Here is a 21,289-nt window from a genome sequence, read left to right as displayed (position 1 = left end):
ACTACATGCACATGCATCTTACCCAGTGGTAGCCGAAAACATAGCAGAAGCTCTACGCACAAAGTGGAGGTCTAACAAGGCCATCTGCTGCAGGTTGGGTTCACCAGAAACTGAGTCTGAGAAGTAATTTATGAATGTAAAATGTTTATTAGGGATCAGCGCCCCTGAAGGGAAAAGGAAGGATGTGGGATTGGGTTGAGGAAGAACTTGAACCACCATGCAGACTCTACGAAACCTTAGCCTAACTGGTGGGAAGCCCCGGAGCAAATACCAGATGACAGATACTTCACTGAAGCAGAATGTGGGGGAGGGGGTTGCTTCTCTGTATCAACCACAGCATCCCTAGCATATTTTATTAGTAACATTTAATTTAAAAATAAGATTCTGAGATGAATACTAAATTGAGCAGAATGCTAGCAAGTATAACCAGAACCGTCCTAGGTAAATCAAGACAGCTCCCTGTAAGATTCCCTTCATGTCTCCCTGTAAGATTCCCTTCATGTCTCCCTGTAAGATTCCCTTCCGGAAGCATATGTTCTTTAAGGGACCTGAAGTTGAAAAGTGGTTTGAAAATCACTGAACTCATCTCACTCATTTGTGTATTGAGAGAAGGGATTAAGAATAGAGGCAGAGGGGCGCCTGGGTGGCTCAGCCGGTTAAGCGTCCGACTTCAGCTCAGGCATGATCTCACGGTCCGTGAGTTCAAGCCCCGAGTCGGGCTCTGTGCTGATGGCTCAGAGCCTGGAGCCTGTTTTGGAATCTGTGTCTCCCTCTCTCTCTGACCCTCCCCTGTTCATGCTCTGTCTCTCTCTGTCTCAAAAATAAATAAACATTAAAAAAAAAAAAGAATAGAGGCAGAAATAGATAGAGGACTCAGACTTTCTGACAACCAGTCTGGTATCTTTTCTAATATAACTTGTTGCTTCTAAGTACTGCAAACTATAAAGGAAGATTTGTTCTTTGGTCTACCCTGTATAATGCATATTCATTAATAATACTGCCTGTATTATGAGATAATCTTCAGTTTTCCTTGTAAAATAATAGTGATATTATGGTGTAATCATTTATGGATTTTGCTTGAATACTAAGAGCATAGGGATGATGTCTGTTTCCTTGCAACATTTATCTTATGGTTTCTGATACTACATTACATTATACTAGTTATTTTTATTTTTATTTTTTTAATATGAAATTTATTGTCAAATTGGTTTCCATACAACACCCAGTGCTCATCCCAAAAGGTTATACTAGTTATTTTTAAAACTAAGATTAAGTCTTTAACAAGTCTCTTTAATATCCCTTAAGGATTTTATTTTCTTCTTGAAGAAAAAAAAATTAAAACTGGCAAATTAAGTGTAATATGAGCATTAAAAGAAAGAGGAGAGGGGCATCTGGGTAGTTTAGTAGGTTAAGCATCTGACTCTTGATTTTGGGCCAGGTCATGATCTCAAGGTTTGTAAGATCAGGCCAGGAGTTGGCTCCATGATTAATGTGGAGCCTGCTTAATAATTTTTCTTTCTCTCTCTCTCTCAAAAGAAAAAGAAGAGGGAGAAAATTTATATCTATGAATAAAAATATCAGTAAATTCTTACCAGGTTTTTTAGAGCAACGTTATCACTCTTTAGAGATGTTTTATTTGAGTTTCTTTCCTTGCCCATGATAACATAATACTTGAAGTAGTTAAAATACTCATTTCCATAGTGGAGACTATGGAGAAACAAAGATAAGGACAATGGATTACCTGGAAAGAAACCATGATTTGGAAATGGTAAAACTTTGACAGTGTTCCTCCAGCAAACAACAGCTATTTCTTAGGTTCTTATTGAAGATACCAATTAGGTGGCTATGATAACATCTTTAGATGCAAAGGACTTTTGCATTACAGAAGGATGGCATCATGTTTTCGTTTTCTTTTGTGCCTTTAATTTCTTTCTTTCTTTTTCTTTTCTTTTCTTTTTTTTATTGTGACAGGGAGATTTTATTTTCTTATCTCAGGAGTTTGCGTTTTGGTCTTTTGTTGTTATGGGAATTCTTTTTTTTTTCAAATTTTTTTAATGTATTTATTTTTATTTTTGAGACAGAGAGAGACAGAGCATGAGCAGGGGAGGGGCAGAGAGAGAGGGAGACACAGAATCCGAAGCAGGCTCCAGGCTCTGAGCTGTCAGCACAGAGCCTGATGCGGGGCTCCAACCCACGGACTGTGAGATCATGACCTGAGCTGAAGTCGGATGCTCAACCAACTGAACCACCCAGGCGCCCCTGTTGTTATGGGAATTCTTATTGTATTTGTTACATCTTATGTTTGGGGAGGATTACAAAGTGGCTGTTGTTCACAAAAGGGAAAATAAAGAATTGAGTCACAATAAATGTACAAAAGTTTGAGTTAGGATTAGAAAGATTATTTTATTTTTCTCATCTTTGATTTTAAATAATTAAGTGTATTGTCTCACAATTGATTGTCCAGAGAGCCCAAATCAGTGTAATCATGTGTAGTATGCCCTCCAGATCTGATAGCCTCAGGATCATTCTGTTGATTGGGAGAAGGGAAGAGTGGGTGAAAGTCTACAAAAGCTTATGTTAATTGAAGTATATCCCCGACTGGTAGAAAATCATGTTCAGACATCATTTCATCATTAGTCAACTCATCAAAATACCATTTTTCAGAAAATCCTCTCGTTCTTTTCATTGGCTTTAATAAAATTATTCTAAGAGCTTCATAGAAGGACTGAGATCCAGTGTTTGCATAACTGTCATTTTCTTAAGAAATAGACTTTGGGCCTCCTGAGAAAGCAGCTCATCTGGTGTGACATTTGCTGCAAGAGAATGAAGTATTATTTTAAAATTTTTGCTTCTTAACAAAGGAAATATCCGTCTGTTTTGGTCTTTTTCCCAGCGTCTGATAAACAATGGGTTGCTAATTAATTAGTTGATAGGCAGAAATCTAGGAGAGTAAAGAAGGACTAATGTAAGAATTCTAAATAATTTTTCACGTACTTGGATTTTTCTAAGGATAATTTCTTTTTAATGTTTATTCATTTTTGAGAGACAGAGCATGAGCGGGGAAGGGGCAGAGAGAGGGAGACACAGAATCTGAAACAGGGTCCAGGCTCTGAGCTGTCAGCACAGTCCCCAATGCGGGGCTCAAACTCACCAACTATGAGATCCTGACCTGAGCCGAAGTCTGACACTCAACCGACTGAGCCACCCAGGTGCCCCTCTAAGGATAATTTTTATTGTGTACTTTTATTCTCATAAAGAAAAAGTGAACAATCATACATTTATGGGATAAAGTTAGTCATATTTTGAAATTTATGAATATAATGATAAAAATAAACATTTTAAAAGGATGTAGTTTTAGGCTGCTATTTTCTATTTGTGTATATGTGAACTTTTTTTGACATTCATGATAGCTACTTGAAGGATCTTCATGTTTGCTTGGTATTGTTTGCATTTATGATATTCAGATTAAAGGATGCTTCGAATGTAGGAATATTCATTATAGATTTCATAGTTCAGGTGGCTTTGTAAATAATCTCTTACATGCTACTTTTGCTGTGTGTGTGTGTGTGTGTGTGTGTGTGTGTGTGTTTTAAATCCTATCAATATGTTATCTCTAGAGATTGTCTTCAGATTTACAATCAAATTTTGTGTGTGTGTGTGTGTGTGTGTGTGTGTGTGTGTGTGTGTGTGAAAACCTCCAGCTATTTTATGTTATGGTTGTTTACATTAGGAATTCTGATTTTTCTTTGCATTTAAATCAGTTTGAGAATCATTCAGTAAAACTTTTATTTATATTTTTAGCACCCAAGGATATATCATATTCAATGTAGCTGTTTGATTGAACAGTTCTTTACTTGAGGTATAAAGTTCATGTTTGCTGTTGGGTTTTGGCTTTATTTTTCAAGATCTGTTTTGGGAAAGGGATAAATGGAGGGGGAAAGGGAAAAGGAGAAACACTACAAATCATTCATTTAATGAAATGCTACAATAAATTGGAAAGTGCACTGAAAGACAATGGTCATATCAGAAGAATTCACTAGTCATTTCATTGAAATAAACATTAATTCTGTTCATTAAAAATAGCAGTAGATAAGTCAATAATATAACTTGATTTTTGACAATATGAACTCAAAGAGGAAGTATACTTGAAGAAGAAAAATAAATTGTGCTTTTTTGTTTCTGTGGACTCTTTTCTCAGTCCCTCCCCAGGTGCACTGTACGAATGTCAGAGTGGTGAACACAAGCAGGAGAATAGAGGCCAATTAAATATCTGGTTCAGTGTGTTTCAATAAATATGAAGAAAAATCCACATCCTGCTTCTCAGCCTACTTTGTAAACACTGTGTTCACAAATGTTTAACATCTGGCTCTTCAGTAACTGGGAAGTGGGGATTGTCATCAACTGTAGATTTTCAGTATTTTGTGGAAATTGCACACCTTCAGTTAGAGATGGATTTACTGCAGATTGGAGTTTCAGCTTTGCACTCTGTCTCAGCCTGATGGTGTGACCCTCTCAAGGCTGGAGGTCTGGTACCCTTGCTTTTCATGATTGATAGATGACCAGTTTTGCTTTTCTAAAAGGCATTATGATTAGCTGGAGAAGTTTTCTTTATGCAATAAAAGTGGAAATATCATTTCAACTAATATTTACCTAACATTTTAATCTGTATCAGATAATGTTCTGTATCCTGGTGGCACTATACTTCTAGAGGGAGAAGGAGAGGTGTGTAGACAATTACACGTAACATTAGACATGTAGGATGAAACATTCTGTAAGTGTAAGCACAGAGTATACTCAGAGTACACACAGTAGGGCCATCTATTCCAGATTTTGTAGGAGGAGAGAAAAAAAAGAGGAGGCATCAAGGAAGCCTTCCCATAGGAAAGACTAGAGGTAATGAGTATCTAGTTCTGGAAGTACGGGATTAGTATCAGAGTGATAGACTACTTTATGCAAGGCAGATAACTGTGCAGTACAACTATTTCTAAAGTAGAACTGAAGATCCTTCCTTACATTCCTCTTTTCTCTCTCTTTTTTTTTTTTTTGCTCCCATTTTCTTACTTTCTCTCCTCTCTCTTACCTTCTTCTCTCCCTCTTTTCTCCCTTCTTTTCCCTTCCCTCCTTCCTTCATTATGAACTTCATAAGCACAGAATTTTATTAATCAGATTTTTGGTTCATGGGCCAGTGTCATCATTGGATTATCCCTGGTCTGCATTCATTTATGTATTCATTTATGATGCAGTAGTTCATAGATATGAAATACTAACAATTATGACCTACCTTTTGCTTTTCTATTTCATCTTCTTACCCCTTCTAAAAGATAACCATTATCCTGGGTTATGTATATTATTCTTTTCTTTATTGGGCTGCTTTTTTTTCATATATAACATATGTAAACAATACATTGGTTGTTTTTTTAACTCAATATATGATATTCTTCTGTATGTAATCTACTAGTATTTTTTCCACTCACTATTTTACTGTGCTTTTATTTGTAACTGAATTCATTCTGTTTCACTTCAATTAATATTCCATTGTGTGTCTATGCTACAAATTGTCAATTCTTCTGTTGATGGGCAATTGAGTGGTTTGTCTTTATGTTGTAATGGATAGTACTGCTATGAATGTTCTTTTACTTGCTGCCTAAGACATTATGTGAACGTTTCTGCAAGTATATACATCAGAATGGCAATATAGGCATTTAGGTTGTGCAGAGGTTAAATTTAAAAGATAATCCCAAATTGTTTTCCAAAGCTATTGTACTAGTTTGCATTCCCACCAGAAATATATGAGCTTATGTTGATCCACATCCTCTCTAACACTTCATCTTGTGAGATTAATTTCTGTCAATCTAATGCCACATGATGTGAATGCTATCTATCCATATGTAGTTTTGATTGCCACCTCCCAGGTTACTAATGAGATTGTGTATTTTCTAGGTATATTTATTGGTCATAAATATCTCTTCTAATCTTTCAATTATAAGATTTTGCTAGTCTACACTAATGAGTACTTTTTATATTTGTATTTGCAGTTGTTGCAATATCTTAATCATAAAAAAGAGAGTCATTAAAGTAAAATAGACATATTTTAGTACTACATAAAATGGTGGGTACATTTCTAATAAAAGATGTGCAGTCAAAATAATTGACAAATTAAAAGAATAGGTAATAATTTCATTTTGACATTATTTTCATGAATGATTTTTTTCACAACTTGATGTTTATTTTCTTTTGACAGAACGATTTCGAGACTTACTACTTCCTCCATCTAGTCAAGACTCTGAGATTCTACCCTTCATTCAATCTAGAAATTATCCCAAGTAAGCCCTAGGAGTTCAGTGGATCTTGGGAAGGGGAGGGGTGTGCTGACGGGAGAGATTTGGGAGGTAAAAAACAATGTTTTCTTTCTAAGGATTTCTGAAAAAGCTAGAATACCCTAACCTAATTAAGTAGGGCATCTCCTGTACTGTAATGTCTTAACCCACAGCTGGGTCAGAAAAAAAAGACTTGCTTGTGGTACAGCCCAGCTGTGACTGGGAGCATGTGCAGAGTACAGACTGTAAGTTACCTGATCTTATAGGTGCCTGACCGTGCTTCTTTTTGCTTGAATCCGTATCAGTAGCAACAGATATTTTGTGGGTGTTCCCTCATCTGGTTTCCTGTTTTCTAACCTTTAAATGCAAGGATTCATTCATGTTGTAATAAGTGGTTTTCAAATAACCCACATGTTAGCTATGATTTTAGTAATTTCTGTATATTCCTCTATACTATCTTGATAATTATGGGAAGTGGAATCTCTTTCTTCTCTTAGATGCCAGAAGGTTATTTATTGGTTGAAGGAATATGCCTTCATCTTTCCAGAAAATAAGGAAGTAGCAGGGTTTTTTTTTTTTTTTTTTTTTTTATTAGGCATCCTTTTCCCTAAAAGCTGATGGATGCTAGTATCTTGATTCCTCCTGTAGAAGCTCGGTGCACCTTCTACTTCATGAATGTCTTATGGTATTTACTAGCTACCATACAACAAGCTGGAGAGTGAATAATCTGGTATCTGATATAGAAAAGGAAGCTCACCAAGTTAAAGAATTAGAGCTTGATTTATATATATTTCATCAAAGCCAATCAATATGATAAATGACTCATTCTTTGGTTTGGCAGTGTTTTCAAGTATCCACTGAATTTCACTTTCTAGAATAATTTTTTCCTCTAATACTTAGCTTTGATAGTATTTCTTTAACTCTGATAACAAAATTAAATACAGAATCCAAATTACCTGTTCTTTGTCTTTGATATTAATCTAGATTTAATCTTAAGTAATAATCTTCTAGTCCCCTGATGGGGTTCCTCCTCAGGGACAGACAAAAAGCCTGGACAGCCTTCCATGCATACATGGTGTTTCATATACGTATTGACAGGGAGCACAGAGGAACCCGAAGGAATTGACACATGTCTGTCAGTGTTTTTGTCTCCAGCTGCTGTTTAGAGGCCACTGATGCCTGTTCTTCTGCCTCTTAGGCTTACTGTCCGCCTGATACTTTTGCTTGAAGAGGGGAATCACAGTCATTTCTCTGTTGGTAATCTGTTTGCAGCTATTTCCCTAAGTTTCCTTAGCTGTATGTTCTTACATGTATCCTTTTGCTCTTAGATTACTTTTCTGATAGTGATGTGATTCATGCTAATATTTAACAGAGATGCCATGTGGCAATCCTTTGTCAGTGTTTAATCCTTAGGGTAATCTTGTTTTGTTTTGTTTCGTTTTGTTTTGTTTGCATCTGTGGACTGGAAGAATAAAAGTCATCCACTGATGCCACATACCCCATATCGTGGTGATTAAGAGTACAGACTCTGAAGCAGACTGTCTTACCAGCTGACTTTGTGACTTGGGTCACCTAACCCTCTGTGCCTCAGATCCACCTGTGTGGAAGGTGTGAGATAATAATACTTACCACTTAGGGGTGTTATGAAGATTGAATAAATTAATAAATGAAAAAATACTTAGAACTCAACTTGACACATACTTCATTCTAGCTGCAAGTGTTATTCGTTTAAAATTACATATAGAATTAACTAGAATTGCATGTTTCCAAACACCTTAGGGAAATAGATCGTTCATTGATCTTATAACAGGATACTTCTGTTAACCTACCCTTACTAATATTTAGGGAAGTACTATTTATTTAATATTTCTAAACTATTGCTGATGTGAGGCACTGCTTTGGTGACCACTTAACAGCTTTATGAGTTTCAGTTTTCTGAACTATCAAATGAAAGCATGCTAATTAAAGGTTTCTGGGTCTGAATAACATTTATGAAAAAATTCTGGATTAAATACAGTTAGTTTATTCAAGTTATAGAATATTAAGCATCTGCATCCTCCCATTGCCCATGTAATGTCTAGTTTGGCAGTGGAATTTTAGGAGGTGCTGAGAACAGAGAAAGGATAATAGGATTCTATTTGTGCTGTGCCTGAGGAGTGTTAAAATGGTCCAGAATAGAGCATAGGAACAAAAACTCTGGGCATGTAGTAATGCCCATGTAAAGAATGCTGGGGTAGAAGAGACCATTGTGCTAAGGGCCATTCAATAAATATAAGTGGGCAGGGATTTGTGTATGTCTAGACCTAATTTAAACTATTTTTGAATTATTCATGGTTTTAAATATCCTCATTTAGTCTCTCATTTGTATTCACTTGCAAATATAATATCATTTATTTGTTACTGAAGATAACAAATAAGTCAAGGAATTTGTAATTTTGTGACATGCAAAAATTTCCAGAAAGCTGAAAATGTAATCAGACCATTAGTGTTTGTTGCTTTCATTCATAATGCAGTATACCTGTTTACTAAGATTTTTTTCCCCTCACTTTTCTGCTTGTTTTAGTGACTCACTAAATACAGACTCTATTAGTGAGACATGTTTTAAAAGCTGAAATATGGTTTAAGAAGTAACTTGTTTGCCCTATATCGTGTAGTGTTACAGGGTGATTTTCGCAGAGCATAGTGTAGCTGACCTTCTAGTGATCCACACTCTGCCCTGGTTAATAAAAGCTGATAAGTGGACGGTGGTAATTGAATTAAAGGTAGGATCTCCAGTCAGCATATCGTACCTATAATCTTAAGCATCTTGTTATCAAGAGATGACCTAACAGATAATGAAATAGGGAAAAGAGTATATTTTATTCAGTGAAAAAATATTTGTGAAGAAGAGAACTGACCAGTTCTTGAAGTGTGTGTGTGTGTGTGTGTGTGTGTGTGTGTGTGTGTGTGTGCACTTTAATGGAAAGCCATTAGGGAAAAAAAAATGTTCCCTGCTGGGAAACATTATTCCAAAATATAATACTGTTCATTCATCACATTTTTACATTTGTGATCTTCCATTTGACCCATTGCCAAAGCCCAGCACATCCATTCTCATCAGGATGTATTTGGAGATGTTGCATCATGAAAATTCTTGGAGCATGAATAGGTGTGACCATTGTTAGAGACAGGTGAGGGGTGCCTGAGTGGCTTAGTCAGTTAAGCGTCCAACTTCGGTTCATGTCATGATCTCACAGTTCGTGGGTTCGAGCCCCGCATCTGGCTCTGTGCTGACAGCTCAGATTCCGAAGCCTGCTTGGGATTCTGTGTCTCCTTCTATCTCTGCCCCTCCCCTGCTTGCACTCTGTGTCTCTCTTTCTCAAAAATAAACGTTAAAATTTTTTTTTTAAAAAAAGAAACAGATGAATGAAAAGAAGAAAATGAATGTATACCCAGTACAAAACAAATGTTGATTCATAGGTTAAAGGAAAGAAATGGAGATAATGAAACATAAGGTTTGTTGCTCATTTCTTTGGTGTCACTGTCATTAACTTTGAAAGATTTAGGTTTATAATGTATTTAAAAAAGAGAGTAGCTATAAATACTCATATCCTTATGGGTGCAGCTTGGAGACATAAAACGATTGGAAGACATTTGGAATAATTTTACTCACAAATGACTTGCAACCATTTTAGCAATTAGGCCAGCAAAACATGATCCAATGACTCTGGAAGTTTAACCAGAATGTGCATAAAAATACTACGAAAATGTAGGAATAAAATGTTACATATCTTTATTTGGTTCTCATGAAGATCAAGTTCTCTGGATTTCATAATTATTAAGAGAAAGGAATATTATTTACGATAAAATTCAGAACTATTCCCCTTTGATGTGGTTTACTACCACAGGATAACCTTCATTATTTAGACAATAAAAGCAATGCCTTACCATTTCTAATGGACTGCTTAAAAATGGCTTCAAATGGTGATATCATGTGATACACTTAAACTGCGAAGCCTCAGAAGACTTTTCCAGATTTCATCTGTTTATTTAAATGAGGGTGAAGTGACTTATCCAAAGTCATATGAAAGAGCTGGGTCCCAAACACAAGATCTGCCTGGCCCCTAAATTATACCTAATTGTGCCATGGTGTCTCTCATTCATTCTTCTCTCCGCTTTTCCCTTAATCCATCCTTCAAATATTTATTGAACAATTACTGTGCACTAGAGGCAGTCACAATTACTGAGAATACAAAAATAATAAGGACATAGCATGTGGCTTTGAGGGACCTAGGGTCTAGTGAGGAAAAGGCAGAATCAGACTTTAATGGAAAGGCCCATGGTTACAGATCAATGCACTAAATTCAGTGGAAGAAGAGAAGAGAAAGTGTCTTCCTATCTAGGTAATTCATGTGATGTTTAATTTTCCCTTTGAGTAAAGTCTTGACAAATGGTATGGAGCCAGATGAAGAGGTGCATAACAGCATATAGAGCCATGGAAGTGGGTTGTTCATTGATCACCTTCAGGTATTCTTGCTGAAAAGCCTTTGTGTGTGTTTGTGTGTGTGTGTGTGTGTGTGTGTGTACATGTGTGTATGCGCACATGTATACAATATGTGTGCACATGTATACAGTGTGTGTATGTGCACACATATACAGTTTGTGTAAACACACTGAAGGGCTAGGGTGTAAGGAGAAATGAGGGCAGGGACCACTCCATGAAGGAGCTGGATGGTCATTTACAGGAGCTCGGACTTTGTTGTGAAGACAATGGAACATCATAAAAGATCTTTAAGCAAAGGAGCAAAATCATTAGATTCACATTTTCATAGTTTACCATGGAACCAGAGAGGGACATGAGGTACATGAGGACATGAGGGCTAGCACACTAGCTAGTTGATAATTTTATATTCAGGAAATCAATGAGAAAGGATCAATTTTGTGGTGATAGTAACAGGGAAAAGCAGGTAGATATCTCAGGATTTTCGGAGGCACATGACAAGAATGTCATGACTACTGGACAAAGGGCAGGAGGATGAAAACTGAAGGGGAGGGGCAGGGAGAAGAACGAGTTCAAAGAAGGGTTTCAAGCATTTTCACTTGGATCACATCCTGCATTCATGGTCCCATGACTGGGGACAAATGGCACGTCTTTCTGAGCATTTTTTTTTTTTTTTTTGGTTTCTGTTTCAAATGGAGGTAATAATGGTACCATAGGAAAAGCTCCCTATTTCTTTTACTCTCACATACAATTCTTCAGACACCAGATGTAGGGTGTGGTTTTTCCCACACCAACCAATTCTTCAATACCAGCTGGGTGTCCTACATGCAATTCAGTTCAGACACTAACCAGAGTTAGTATAGACCCCATTCCCATATGAATGTCCACCCTCATTTATAATGCCAACAGCAGGTAGTAGGTCCCCAGTGTACCCACAATCTCTATCCAAATTGGCTACAAATCAGAAATTCCCATGACCTTTTCCTCAGATTTAATCATTTGCAAGAACAGCTTACAGAACCCAGAAATACTTTATGGATTTACTATGTAGTAAAGAATATGATAAAGGACACAGATGAACATGAACAGCCAGATGAAGAGATACATAGGGCATGGTCTAGAAGGGTCTTGAGTCCAGGAGCTTCTGTCACCATAGAGTTGAGCTGCACCACCCTCCCTAGACTGTAGATGTGTTCACCAACCTGGAAGCTCTCTCTCAACCCCACAGCATTGGAGTTTATGGAGGTTTCATCACAGAGGCATGATTGATTATTAACTTCATTTCCTGCTCAGCTTCTCTCTCCAGAAAATATAGGATAGAGCTGAGCATTCCAAGATGTTAATCATGGCCTGGTGCTTGTGGTGACTAGTAGCCCCCTTCCACGAGCCTACCAAGAGGCACCTCATTAGAAAAAAATAGGTTCCCATCACCCAGGAAATTCCAAGAGATTTAGGAGCTCTGTGTCGGGAGCCAGGGGCAGAGACCAAAATCAATATTTCTTATTATTTCACAAGTAGCTTCTCTCTAATATTGCTTTGAGGAATGCACAGTGCCTGGCATAATTCTACTCTGTAAGACTTTGTGACAGTTCAATAAAATAATACAAAGTACCTTGCAAATGCAGATTCTCTCCACCAGTCCTCATTCTCAGCTCTCTTCTGCCTTTTCTCGAAGCTATGCCTTAACTCAGGGTGGGGGAAAGTTCCTACCACATGGCCTGCCTTAGTGTCTTCAGTCTGGATCCTGCCAGAAGGCACCCATTGTTCTGACAAAGGCAACTGTGTACAGCTTCCACAAGTACAGCTATGCCTAACATTTTAGTCTTGCCTTTCCCTAAAGGATTATTGTTTCTCATCTTCTCATCCCTGCACTTAGGTTTTCTTTTGTGTAGTGGGTGATATGCCAATACCCATCTGGCAAGAGATCTAACAAGTTGATATTCTGACTAGAGTGTGGAATGCAGTAATGAGGATCCTCAGTTCATTTGATACTCGCAAAGGTAGGCAAGCAAGATGTCAGAATTAAGCTGGAAGTAGGTCCCAGCCCCTGGGCTGACAGTCACGCATAGAAACCCTGCTTTCAGGATTGCAGAAGCAAAGTGGACCGCCAAACCCTACAAACAACCCTACAAAAACTGAGGCAGTGCTGAAATTGGGAAGACTGGCCCAGACATGGGATAAGTCAAGAAATTATGTTAGTGCAAGGCTAGTGGGAAGGCAGCAAGGATACCTCAGTGCTGAGTGAGAGATGAGCTTATCTGGACTCAAGGAGGGGATCAAGGATAGGGCCAAGAGGAACCTGCAGCTGGGAGGCCAGACAGCCAAAATCCCAAAATGAGCTGAGAAAGTAAACAGTTTCTAGGGGATAAAGTACGCATGTGTGCTTTTCTATCTAGCGCCTTTGCGAGCTGTCTACTTATGTTGTTCTGCCCCGTCCTGTACTCTCTGCTATCATATATCTTCTCAGACACTAGGTATTTTTAGTTTCTGAGATTACTGTTCGTTGGTTTGTTTGTTTTGACTCAGAGATTGTCTGTCAGGTGAGAGAGAAAGTGGCCTGAAGTTCTTCTTTTGTTACAAATCTTAAATTCCCACCTTAACTTCCTTGGAATGGAACTACCTCCTTTTTTCATAAAGTGATTTCTAGCTCATTAACAATATTCTTAGCTCTACAAGAGGGTGTTATCATCAGAGTTAAACCATGATTTCAGATGCTGTTTATGAATTCTATAGATTAGGTGAATTTTATCTTATTTATTCATTTTTTAAGTGTTTATTTTTAAGAGAGAATGGGGGAGGGGCAGAGAGAGAGGGACACAGAGAATCCCAAGCAGATTCTGTGCTGACATCAGAGAACCCTATTTGGAGCTCGAACCCACAAACTGTGAGGTCATGACCTGAGCCAATATCAAGAGTTGGACACTTAACAGACCGAGCTACTCAGGGGCCCCTAGATTAGGTGAATTTTAAAGCAGCCTTATATTAGTGCTGTTAGCGCAGAGCCTGGTTGGGATTATGTCTCTTCACCTGCCCCCCTCAAAAAATAAATAAACTTAAAAAAAAGCCTTCTGTTAAACTTACCAAGTCATAATGGTTTGTGGTGGTATAATTTTAATAATATATCTCTTTGTTAGAATTCCTTGTCAGAATTTTTCTCTTTGCAAACCCTAAATTAATTAATGGCTTCTATTTGTAAGACCTGATTGAATAATTCAGACTTTCAAGAAACAAACATCAAAGTGGTTTTTTAAACAGTGTTGCTTTTATTTATACGTGATTGAATTAGGTAAAAAAATCACACATGAAGTAGAGATTTCTTAACCCGCTGCTGGTGAAGTGTCTTTCCTTAAGTTGTTCCTCAAGTCCAAGCAATGTGGGCCATCACCTATCAATCCCACCAAGTCTTAACTGACATAGATGTTAAGGGCCTACCCTGATCAACATATTTAAAATCACCGCCTGCCCCAGCTCACTCCCTATCCTCCTTATCTGCTCTACCAGCAACATCAATGTCACATGGGACAATATTAGAAATAAAAATCTCAGATGTTAGCCCTGATTTACTGACTCTGAAAATCTGGGGGTGGAACCCAGCCCTGTGTTTTTAATAAACCTTCTAGGAAATTCTGATGCACACTAATGTTCGAGCACCATTAGAGCAAGATAGATTTTAAATACTGTTTCAGCCTTTTTAACACCCTCTCACTTCTAGTTGTTTTTACTGATATGATTATCTCCTGGGAGTAGAATGGTCTAAAATTCCAAAACCATCCTCTCCAGAGAAACAGAGACATTCATCTTTTTCCCAGATAAAGAAAGAATTGTTATATGAAGGATAGCCCCAAACCCTTCCAGCCTGCAAAGCAGGATTTTCCAGAAGTTCCTTGGCACAGTGTGCCCTTTTCAGACTTTATTTGCCTTTTTGTTTTATCCCTAACCAAGATAATTTATTACTGTAATAAATTAATATGTGATCATTAAGGAAATGAGCTTTGGAATCAGACTCAAAAGGAACTGAATAAGTCTTTCCTGCCTCGGGAAAATTACTTAACATTTTTGAGCTTTAGTTCCTGGTCCAGCAAAAGGGGAGGTTATACCTCCTGAGAAAGCGATCATGTGGATTAGGAGGGGAGCTGTATATAGAACAAGTGTAGGCCCTGGATTAAATTAAATGTTCAATAAAGAGTATCTGTTGTTAGTACACCTCATTTTAGGATTTGGAGCTAAGAGTCTGGGATAGTTTTTGATTTTTTTTTTCATTAGAAGAACTTTTTATTTAAAGTGAAAGCTAATCAGATAAAGATAAGAAAGGAAAATAATTTTCCAAAAATGTACATTTAAATTAGCATTAAATGGATGTGAATTACAACCCTTTATTATTATTAATAATAATATCTAACGTTTGTCAAATGCTTACCGTGTCCAGGAACAGTGTTAAAAGCTGATCAGGTGTATTCCCATCCAGCTACATAAAATAGAAATGTAGCTTAAAATGATGAGGGCTTATTGTTCTCATGTAACAGGAAGTACCAAGATAATTGGTGGCTGGAATGTGTTCATTGTCAGCACCTCACATCTGAGGTGTCTGTACCTCTCCTCCCGTTCGCTCTCATGGTTGCAAGAGGACTTCTCAGCTTCAGCCACCATATCCTCATTCCAGGCGGAAGGAAGAAGAGCAAAGTGCATGCAAGGTGCATGAGGGCTGAGTTGGCCTCCCTTTCAAGGAATTTCTCAGAACCCCAACCGAGAACTTCTTATACCTAGTTATCCTAAACTCTTTTTTAAGTGGGCACATTACTATAACACCACCCAAGAGTTAGGAATGAAGAAGGAAAAAGAGATAAAGGGTAGACAGCCAGTGGCCTTTGCCTTGCCTGAATTAATTCATTTAATCCTCACAATAACCAGTGAGACATGTATTATTTAGGTCCCTGTCTATTTACAAAGGTTGTAACTGAGGCACAGAGTGATAGGTAACTTCATCAAGGTCATGTAGCCACCATCTGGTAAAGCCATGATTTAAACTAGATCTGAGAATCTACATTCTAATTTTCTATGTTACTATATATTAAAAACATAGTTTTATTATCTTCCTTAAATTTTCCATAACAACTCTTTTAAGTTGTATTTTTCCTCCTACTAGGATTTTGAAAGGCAGATTTTTACTGTTAAAATTTCTGTACTGAAAAATATTGCTGTGGAAGTTTTGAGAATAGAATATTTCACCCTACTAAGAGCATTCTCCCCCACAGTGAATGAGGACTTGACTATAGTGGTCTTGAAGTTAAAGGCAAATGAACATGTTGAACAGATTTTATTTTTTCAGTACTTCTTTCAACAAATATTTGTTTGGTGCCTACTAATTACCAGCAACTGGAGATAACTAATGGGCTACACTATTTTAACACAGCATCCTGGTTTTCTTGGGTTTCTGAGTTAGTGATAAAACCAAAGGAAGAAATCTGGCAATGTCTAGACACTAGGGCTGGCTGTACTTAGAAAATTATGTTTTATTTTTATGGGGTTTCATTGTTTTCCAACCACTTCCATGTGTGGTATTTTGCCTGTTACACCTGTTTCTTCTGTCAGTTTTACTTATTAATTATATAATTTCCCTCTTGTTTACTAAGAATCTCTGATCAATTGTTTAATAAGCATAGAAGCTAGAATGACTTAAACTTCTTGCAATAGAGTGATTATTTCATTCTGTCTGGAAAATGTTGCAGTTGGTAAATGTCTCAACATTGAAATCAACATTTTGGAGTTCACCTAGGAAAGGAAAAAAGGATGGCAGGGGAAGCTGAGGCAGGACATTAAAACCATACACTCGTGAAATCTACTAATATTACAGTTAATTACCAAAGCCCATGCAACTTAATAGGGTGAGATTTTATTGATGGTATTCCTGAATTTTTAGTTTCTTGGACTTTATTTTTTTAGTTCTGTGCGATTGTAGTGGTTTGGTTTGGTTTTTGGAGACTACGGTTGTATGTAATTTGGACATTAGTTGCCTGTCTTCCATTTCAACCACTTTTTTTTTTTCTGTTAGTGCTTAGTGATTATTTTTCTATAACAGATATTCCCTGTCTCCTAGTAATGTTGAAGTCACGGGTTATGTGTGATTTTATTAGCATTCCTTGTTGATCATACAATGTTGGGAAATATTCATATTCAGATAGTAGACATTATGCTCCAGATCTTGAAATCACTAGCTCATCACTTTCAGAAACTCTCAGAGAAGATAATGTTCACAGAATACACGAGAAAAGTAAAGGGGAAATCCCACTTCACTGTTGACATTATGCAGTTCCCTGGAAGATGCACAGGAGCAGTGCTTTTCAGACTTTAATATACATGTGAATCACCCTGAAATCTTAGTAAAACACAGATTCTGATTTAATAAATCTGAAGTTGGGACTTAAATTCTCTTTCTAACAAGTTATCTGGTAAAATTGATGCTGTTGACCTGAGAACCACACTTTGAAGAGAAACGAGCCACATCATCTTAGTCACAGCCTAATGAAGGGCTTTTCATTCCTTTCAGTCACATTTTACTACATCTGTTGACAGGGAAGAGATACATGCTCAGCATGCAAAGCAGGAGAGAAGAGAGTAGAAACGAGTCTTCCTCCTCATAGTCATCTGTCTTTGACGACAAAGGAAACATCTGAAAGCATAGATAGCTGGATTATTAGTAATTAGCAACAGTATATCTATAGTAATGTTTTTCCTTAAAGTCTATTTTATCTGAAATCAATGTAACTACAACTATTTTGCTTTTGCTAGAATTTCCCTCCTATACTTTACCCTTTAACTTTCAACTTCTTTGTATAAAGTATACAAAGTATAAGTTTTATATAAGACACCTAATCTTTTGAATCTCTTGAAAAGACCTGTTGCTCTGGTTTTTTTTGTTTTTTGTTTTTTGTTTTCTTTTTATTGCAGCTTGACAATCTTTTCATTTGAACGAAAGACTTTGGTTCATTTATACTGAATTACATTCTGCAGCATTATTTTGCTTATTTGTCCCACCTTTTCTGTCCCACCCACCCCCACTCTCTCTCGCCTCTGTCTCTCTCTCTCCTTTTTTTTTTTCTTTTTGGCTTTGAAGACAGCAAGATGCCTAATACAGTAGAAGCCATGGTCTATTTCCTAATTAAATTGAGCTCTCTCTAAACTAATGGAAAGGAAATAGCCAAAACAAAATATAATCTCAGGTATGAAAGCTTAAAGAAACTAAAGTTAGCCAGCAATTAAGAGAAAAGCTTTCTCTACACCTAGCTTTCAGCAGGAAGATCAGTAGCCATGTAGGAAAAGGAGAGACAGGAAAATGATGGAATGACTTGTCTGACAAAAAAAAATTGTAAAATATTTGAGCCTGAAGCCATAGAAGTTGACAAGAAATAAAGAATTCATTATTATCTAAATAAAAAACAGTTCAAATTAAATAAAATTTATAAAATAGGACTCTTGGTTGGAAAAGCTGATTGTAGTACAAAAGTCTAAAATCTAAACTCAATCTTAAAGGGTGTTTATTTTAACTGACTATATTCCCTCTAAAAGCTTTCAGAGGAAATTTTATTTTAGTGAGGGTTACAGCTGTGTTTAAATATATGTTAGAGTGGGGTGTGAAATTTGCCTAGATGTTACACTTGAAAATTTAGTAGGGATTGGTCAGCTTGTAATTCATGTTTCCAGTTAAGTACTAGTGTTTGAACAGTTGAACAGTTTGCTGGCTTTTCTTTAATGTTATTTTAACTGTTTTTTGCATATGAATAGAAGTCTCAAGTTGCATTCCAGCAGATCAAGCCTACATTAGCCAATACATAAAACAAAATAAAAAGAGAAAAAACATTTCTCCTTAATTTTCTATAGGGACTAAGTTTAATAGTAAGGATTCATCTACATGTGTGTGTATGTGTGTGTGTGTGTGTGTGTGTGTGTGTGTGTACTTAAGAGTGAAAAATAAATATAGCATACTAGATAATACAGCATGCAAAAAATCTAAAAATGTTTCCTAACACACACACACATACACGCGCGCGCACACACACACACACACACACACACTCAAATAGTTTTTAATGCATGTTTGAGATGGTGGAACATGAATGAATGACATTGCTCTGGGTCATAAACCATAAGAAGTTGCTATCTAGACTAGTAAGTGAAGTGAGTACTTGAGCTCATATTTGCTCTTACCAATGTGTCTATCTATCCCCAAATGTTAGAGCTGGTTTCAGTGGGCTTATGTTGATGGACAAGAGATGAGGTCTGGGCCCTGAGGAGGGTAGGAGAGTGAATCAGAGACCCCTGCAAATGGCCTAGAATCCATTCTCAGTGTATTAAGTAGAGATTAAATAGCCTGATATACAGAAGGGGATAGTGAGGATGATTGACTCACTTTGTCCTTGGCTCTGAGAAGAATTAAAAAAAAATTCTTCCCCAATACTTAGTGACCATACATTCCATCTTGCTTGGATTGGAACAGTGAAATCATAATATGTATGTAGCCCAATAAACCCAGAGACAGAAATTTAGAGTGATTGTAAATTCATGGCATCCTCCTGTTATCTGGTAGAGAAAAATGAAAATCCTCTTTGGGGGACACATTTTAATCTCCAAAGGATTCCTCTATACAAGACACCAAGGAATATGAGCTCATAGTTTTAAAAATGAGGGGAAAAAATACCATGAGTATATTTTAATAGAAATTTTGTATTCAAAAAGTATAAAACAAATGCTTAGTATATCTAAAAGAATAAACCAGAGCATTAGAATAATGATTAAGAGACAAAAGACAATCAAACTTCTCAAGGCAGCCTGGAAAGGGGGCCAATAGAGCCTCTACAAATGAAAGATACAATATCATAAACTTAGCAGATTAACACAACCATAGATTGTCAAATAGAACTGAAATAATTATCAAGAATGTGGCATAAAGAGACACAGATATGGACAGTAGGAAAGAAAGGCTTAAGAAATAGTGGATGGAGGGAGAAGTTCCTGCATTTCTTTATATTAGCCTTCCATTAGGAAGGGGAAAAAGAAAGAATATAGGCTATATATTTGAAGAAAAAATAGCTCAAATTCAGAGATACCAGTAAATCCCAAGCAACATCATAAAAATAAATTCATCATGTGAAACATTATAATTTACTTACGGAAAACTGAAAGCAGAGACTAACAATATAAAAGTAGTCAAGGAAGGAAGGGAGGGGAAGAAATAGTCAAAGAGAGACAGATAAACAGGACAAGATGACACTGTTGTTAAGTGGCTCGCCTTAACTGAACTCAGTTCTACAGTTCAAAGAAAAGGCTGTAAGACTGGAATAATAGAGCAGTAGGCAGTTTTCAAGAGATTTGCTCAAAACAGAAAGATAAAGAAAGGCTGAAAGTAAAGAAGGTGAGGAATGTGGTAGAGAAATTCTAATCAAAGCAAAATTATTTCAGATAAAATCGACTTTAAGGTAAAAATATTTCTGTGTGTAAAGGGAGTTACTAATCGTTTATAAAGCATTCAATTATTATTTCTCTGACTAGAAAACCCCTGTTTTGGAAAGTTTTGGGTTGTTTGTTTTCTAAACAGAAATGGAGTTCTTTCAGGTGGTAGACCTAAGCCCCTTATTAGATGTTTGGCCTTGAGCAAATATTTAAACTTCCAGAACCTCAGTCTCCTAATCAATGAAGTCAAATAATAACATTTAGCTCTCATTTAATAATGATAAATAATTCATCTAGAGCATTTTAGCACTGTGCCAACCACACATAGCTCCATTGTTGTCAGGATAGGCAAGGAAAAGGGTGATGGTTTTGCATTGTAGTATCTTTCTTTCTTTTTTTTTTTTTAATTTTTTTTTTCAACGTTTATTTTTGGGACAGAGAGAGACAGAGCATGAACGGGGGAGGGGCAGAGAGAGAGGGAGACACAGAATCGGAAACAGGCTCCAGGCTCTGAGCCATCAGCCCAGAGCCCGACGTGGGGCTCGAACTCACGGACCGCGAAATCGTGACCTGGCTGAAGTCGGACGCTTAACCGACTGCGCCACCCAGGCGCCCCTGTAGTATCTTTCCATAAACAAAAAGACTAGGCCTATAAATTTATTATGGTCAGAAAAATAATCCTTTGGCTGTATAGTTAATTAAAGATAGCAATTCCCTATAGAAACCTCACTGCTCCTGAGGCTTGTTATCCCTTGAAACATCATTGAAAGCAATACTTCCTTTGACATCAACCCAGAGAGAATATATGGAGGAATGTACATTTTTGCCATATTTTGCTGACACAATTGGTCTGAGATCAAATCAGAAATTCATACAAATGTGTTTTTTAATCTTTAAAACACCATAGAATTGTTGAGTGTTGTTATCCAACTAGTGACTATTAAGAAAAAATATTTATTTCATCCTATCTTTGTGTACTGCCTTTTCACACCCTCCACTTTGAGTGGATCCAGCTAATAATCCCAAGATCTTTTATGTTTTAGGCTAG

General features: G+C 36.9%; 1 protein-coding gene across 7 annotated transcripts in view; it reads left to right on the top strand.

Annotated features, from left to right (window-relative positions):
- Positions 1-21,289, top strand: part of NOX4 (NADPH oxidase 4) — a 167,295-nt gene that overhangs the window by 108,383 nt on the left and 37,623 nt on the right. For all 7 annotated transcript variants that reach the window (XM_053203772.1, XM_053203773.1, XM_053203771.1 and 4 more), the window contains one exon: positions 6,242-6,323. In XM_053203772.1, coding sequence (XP_053059747.1) covers positions 6,242-6,323 — 82 coding nt within the window. The remainder of the gene's footprint in view (positions 1-6,241; positions 6,324-21,289) is intronic.

The sequence above is a fragment of the Acinonyx jubatus genome, chromosome D1 (assembly GCF_027475565.1).
Source record: "Acinonyx jubatus isolate Ajub_Pintada_27869175 chromosome D1, VMU_Ajub_asm_v1.0, whole genome shotgun sequence".
Taxonomy (NCBI): Eukaryota; Metazoa; Chordata; class Mammalia; order Carnivora; family Felidae; genus Acinonyx; species Acinonyx jubatus.
The sequence above is the reverse complement of the archived record's forward strand: the minus strand, read 5'-3'. Positions and strand labels throughout refer to the sequence as shown.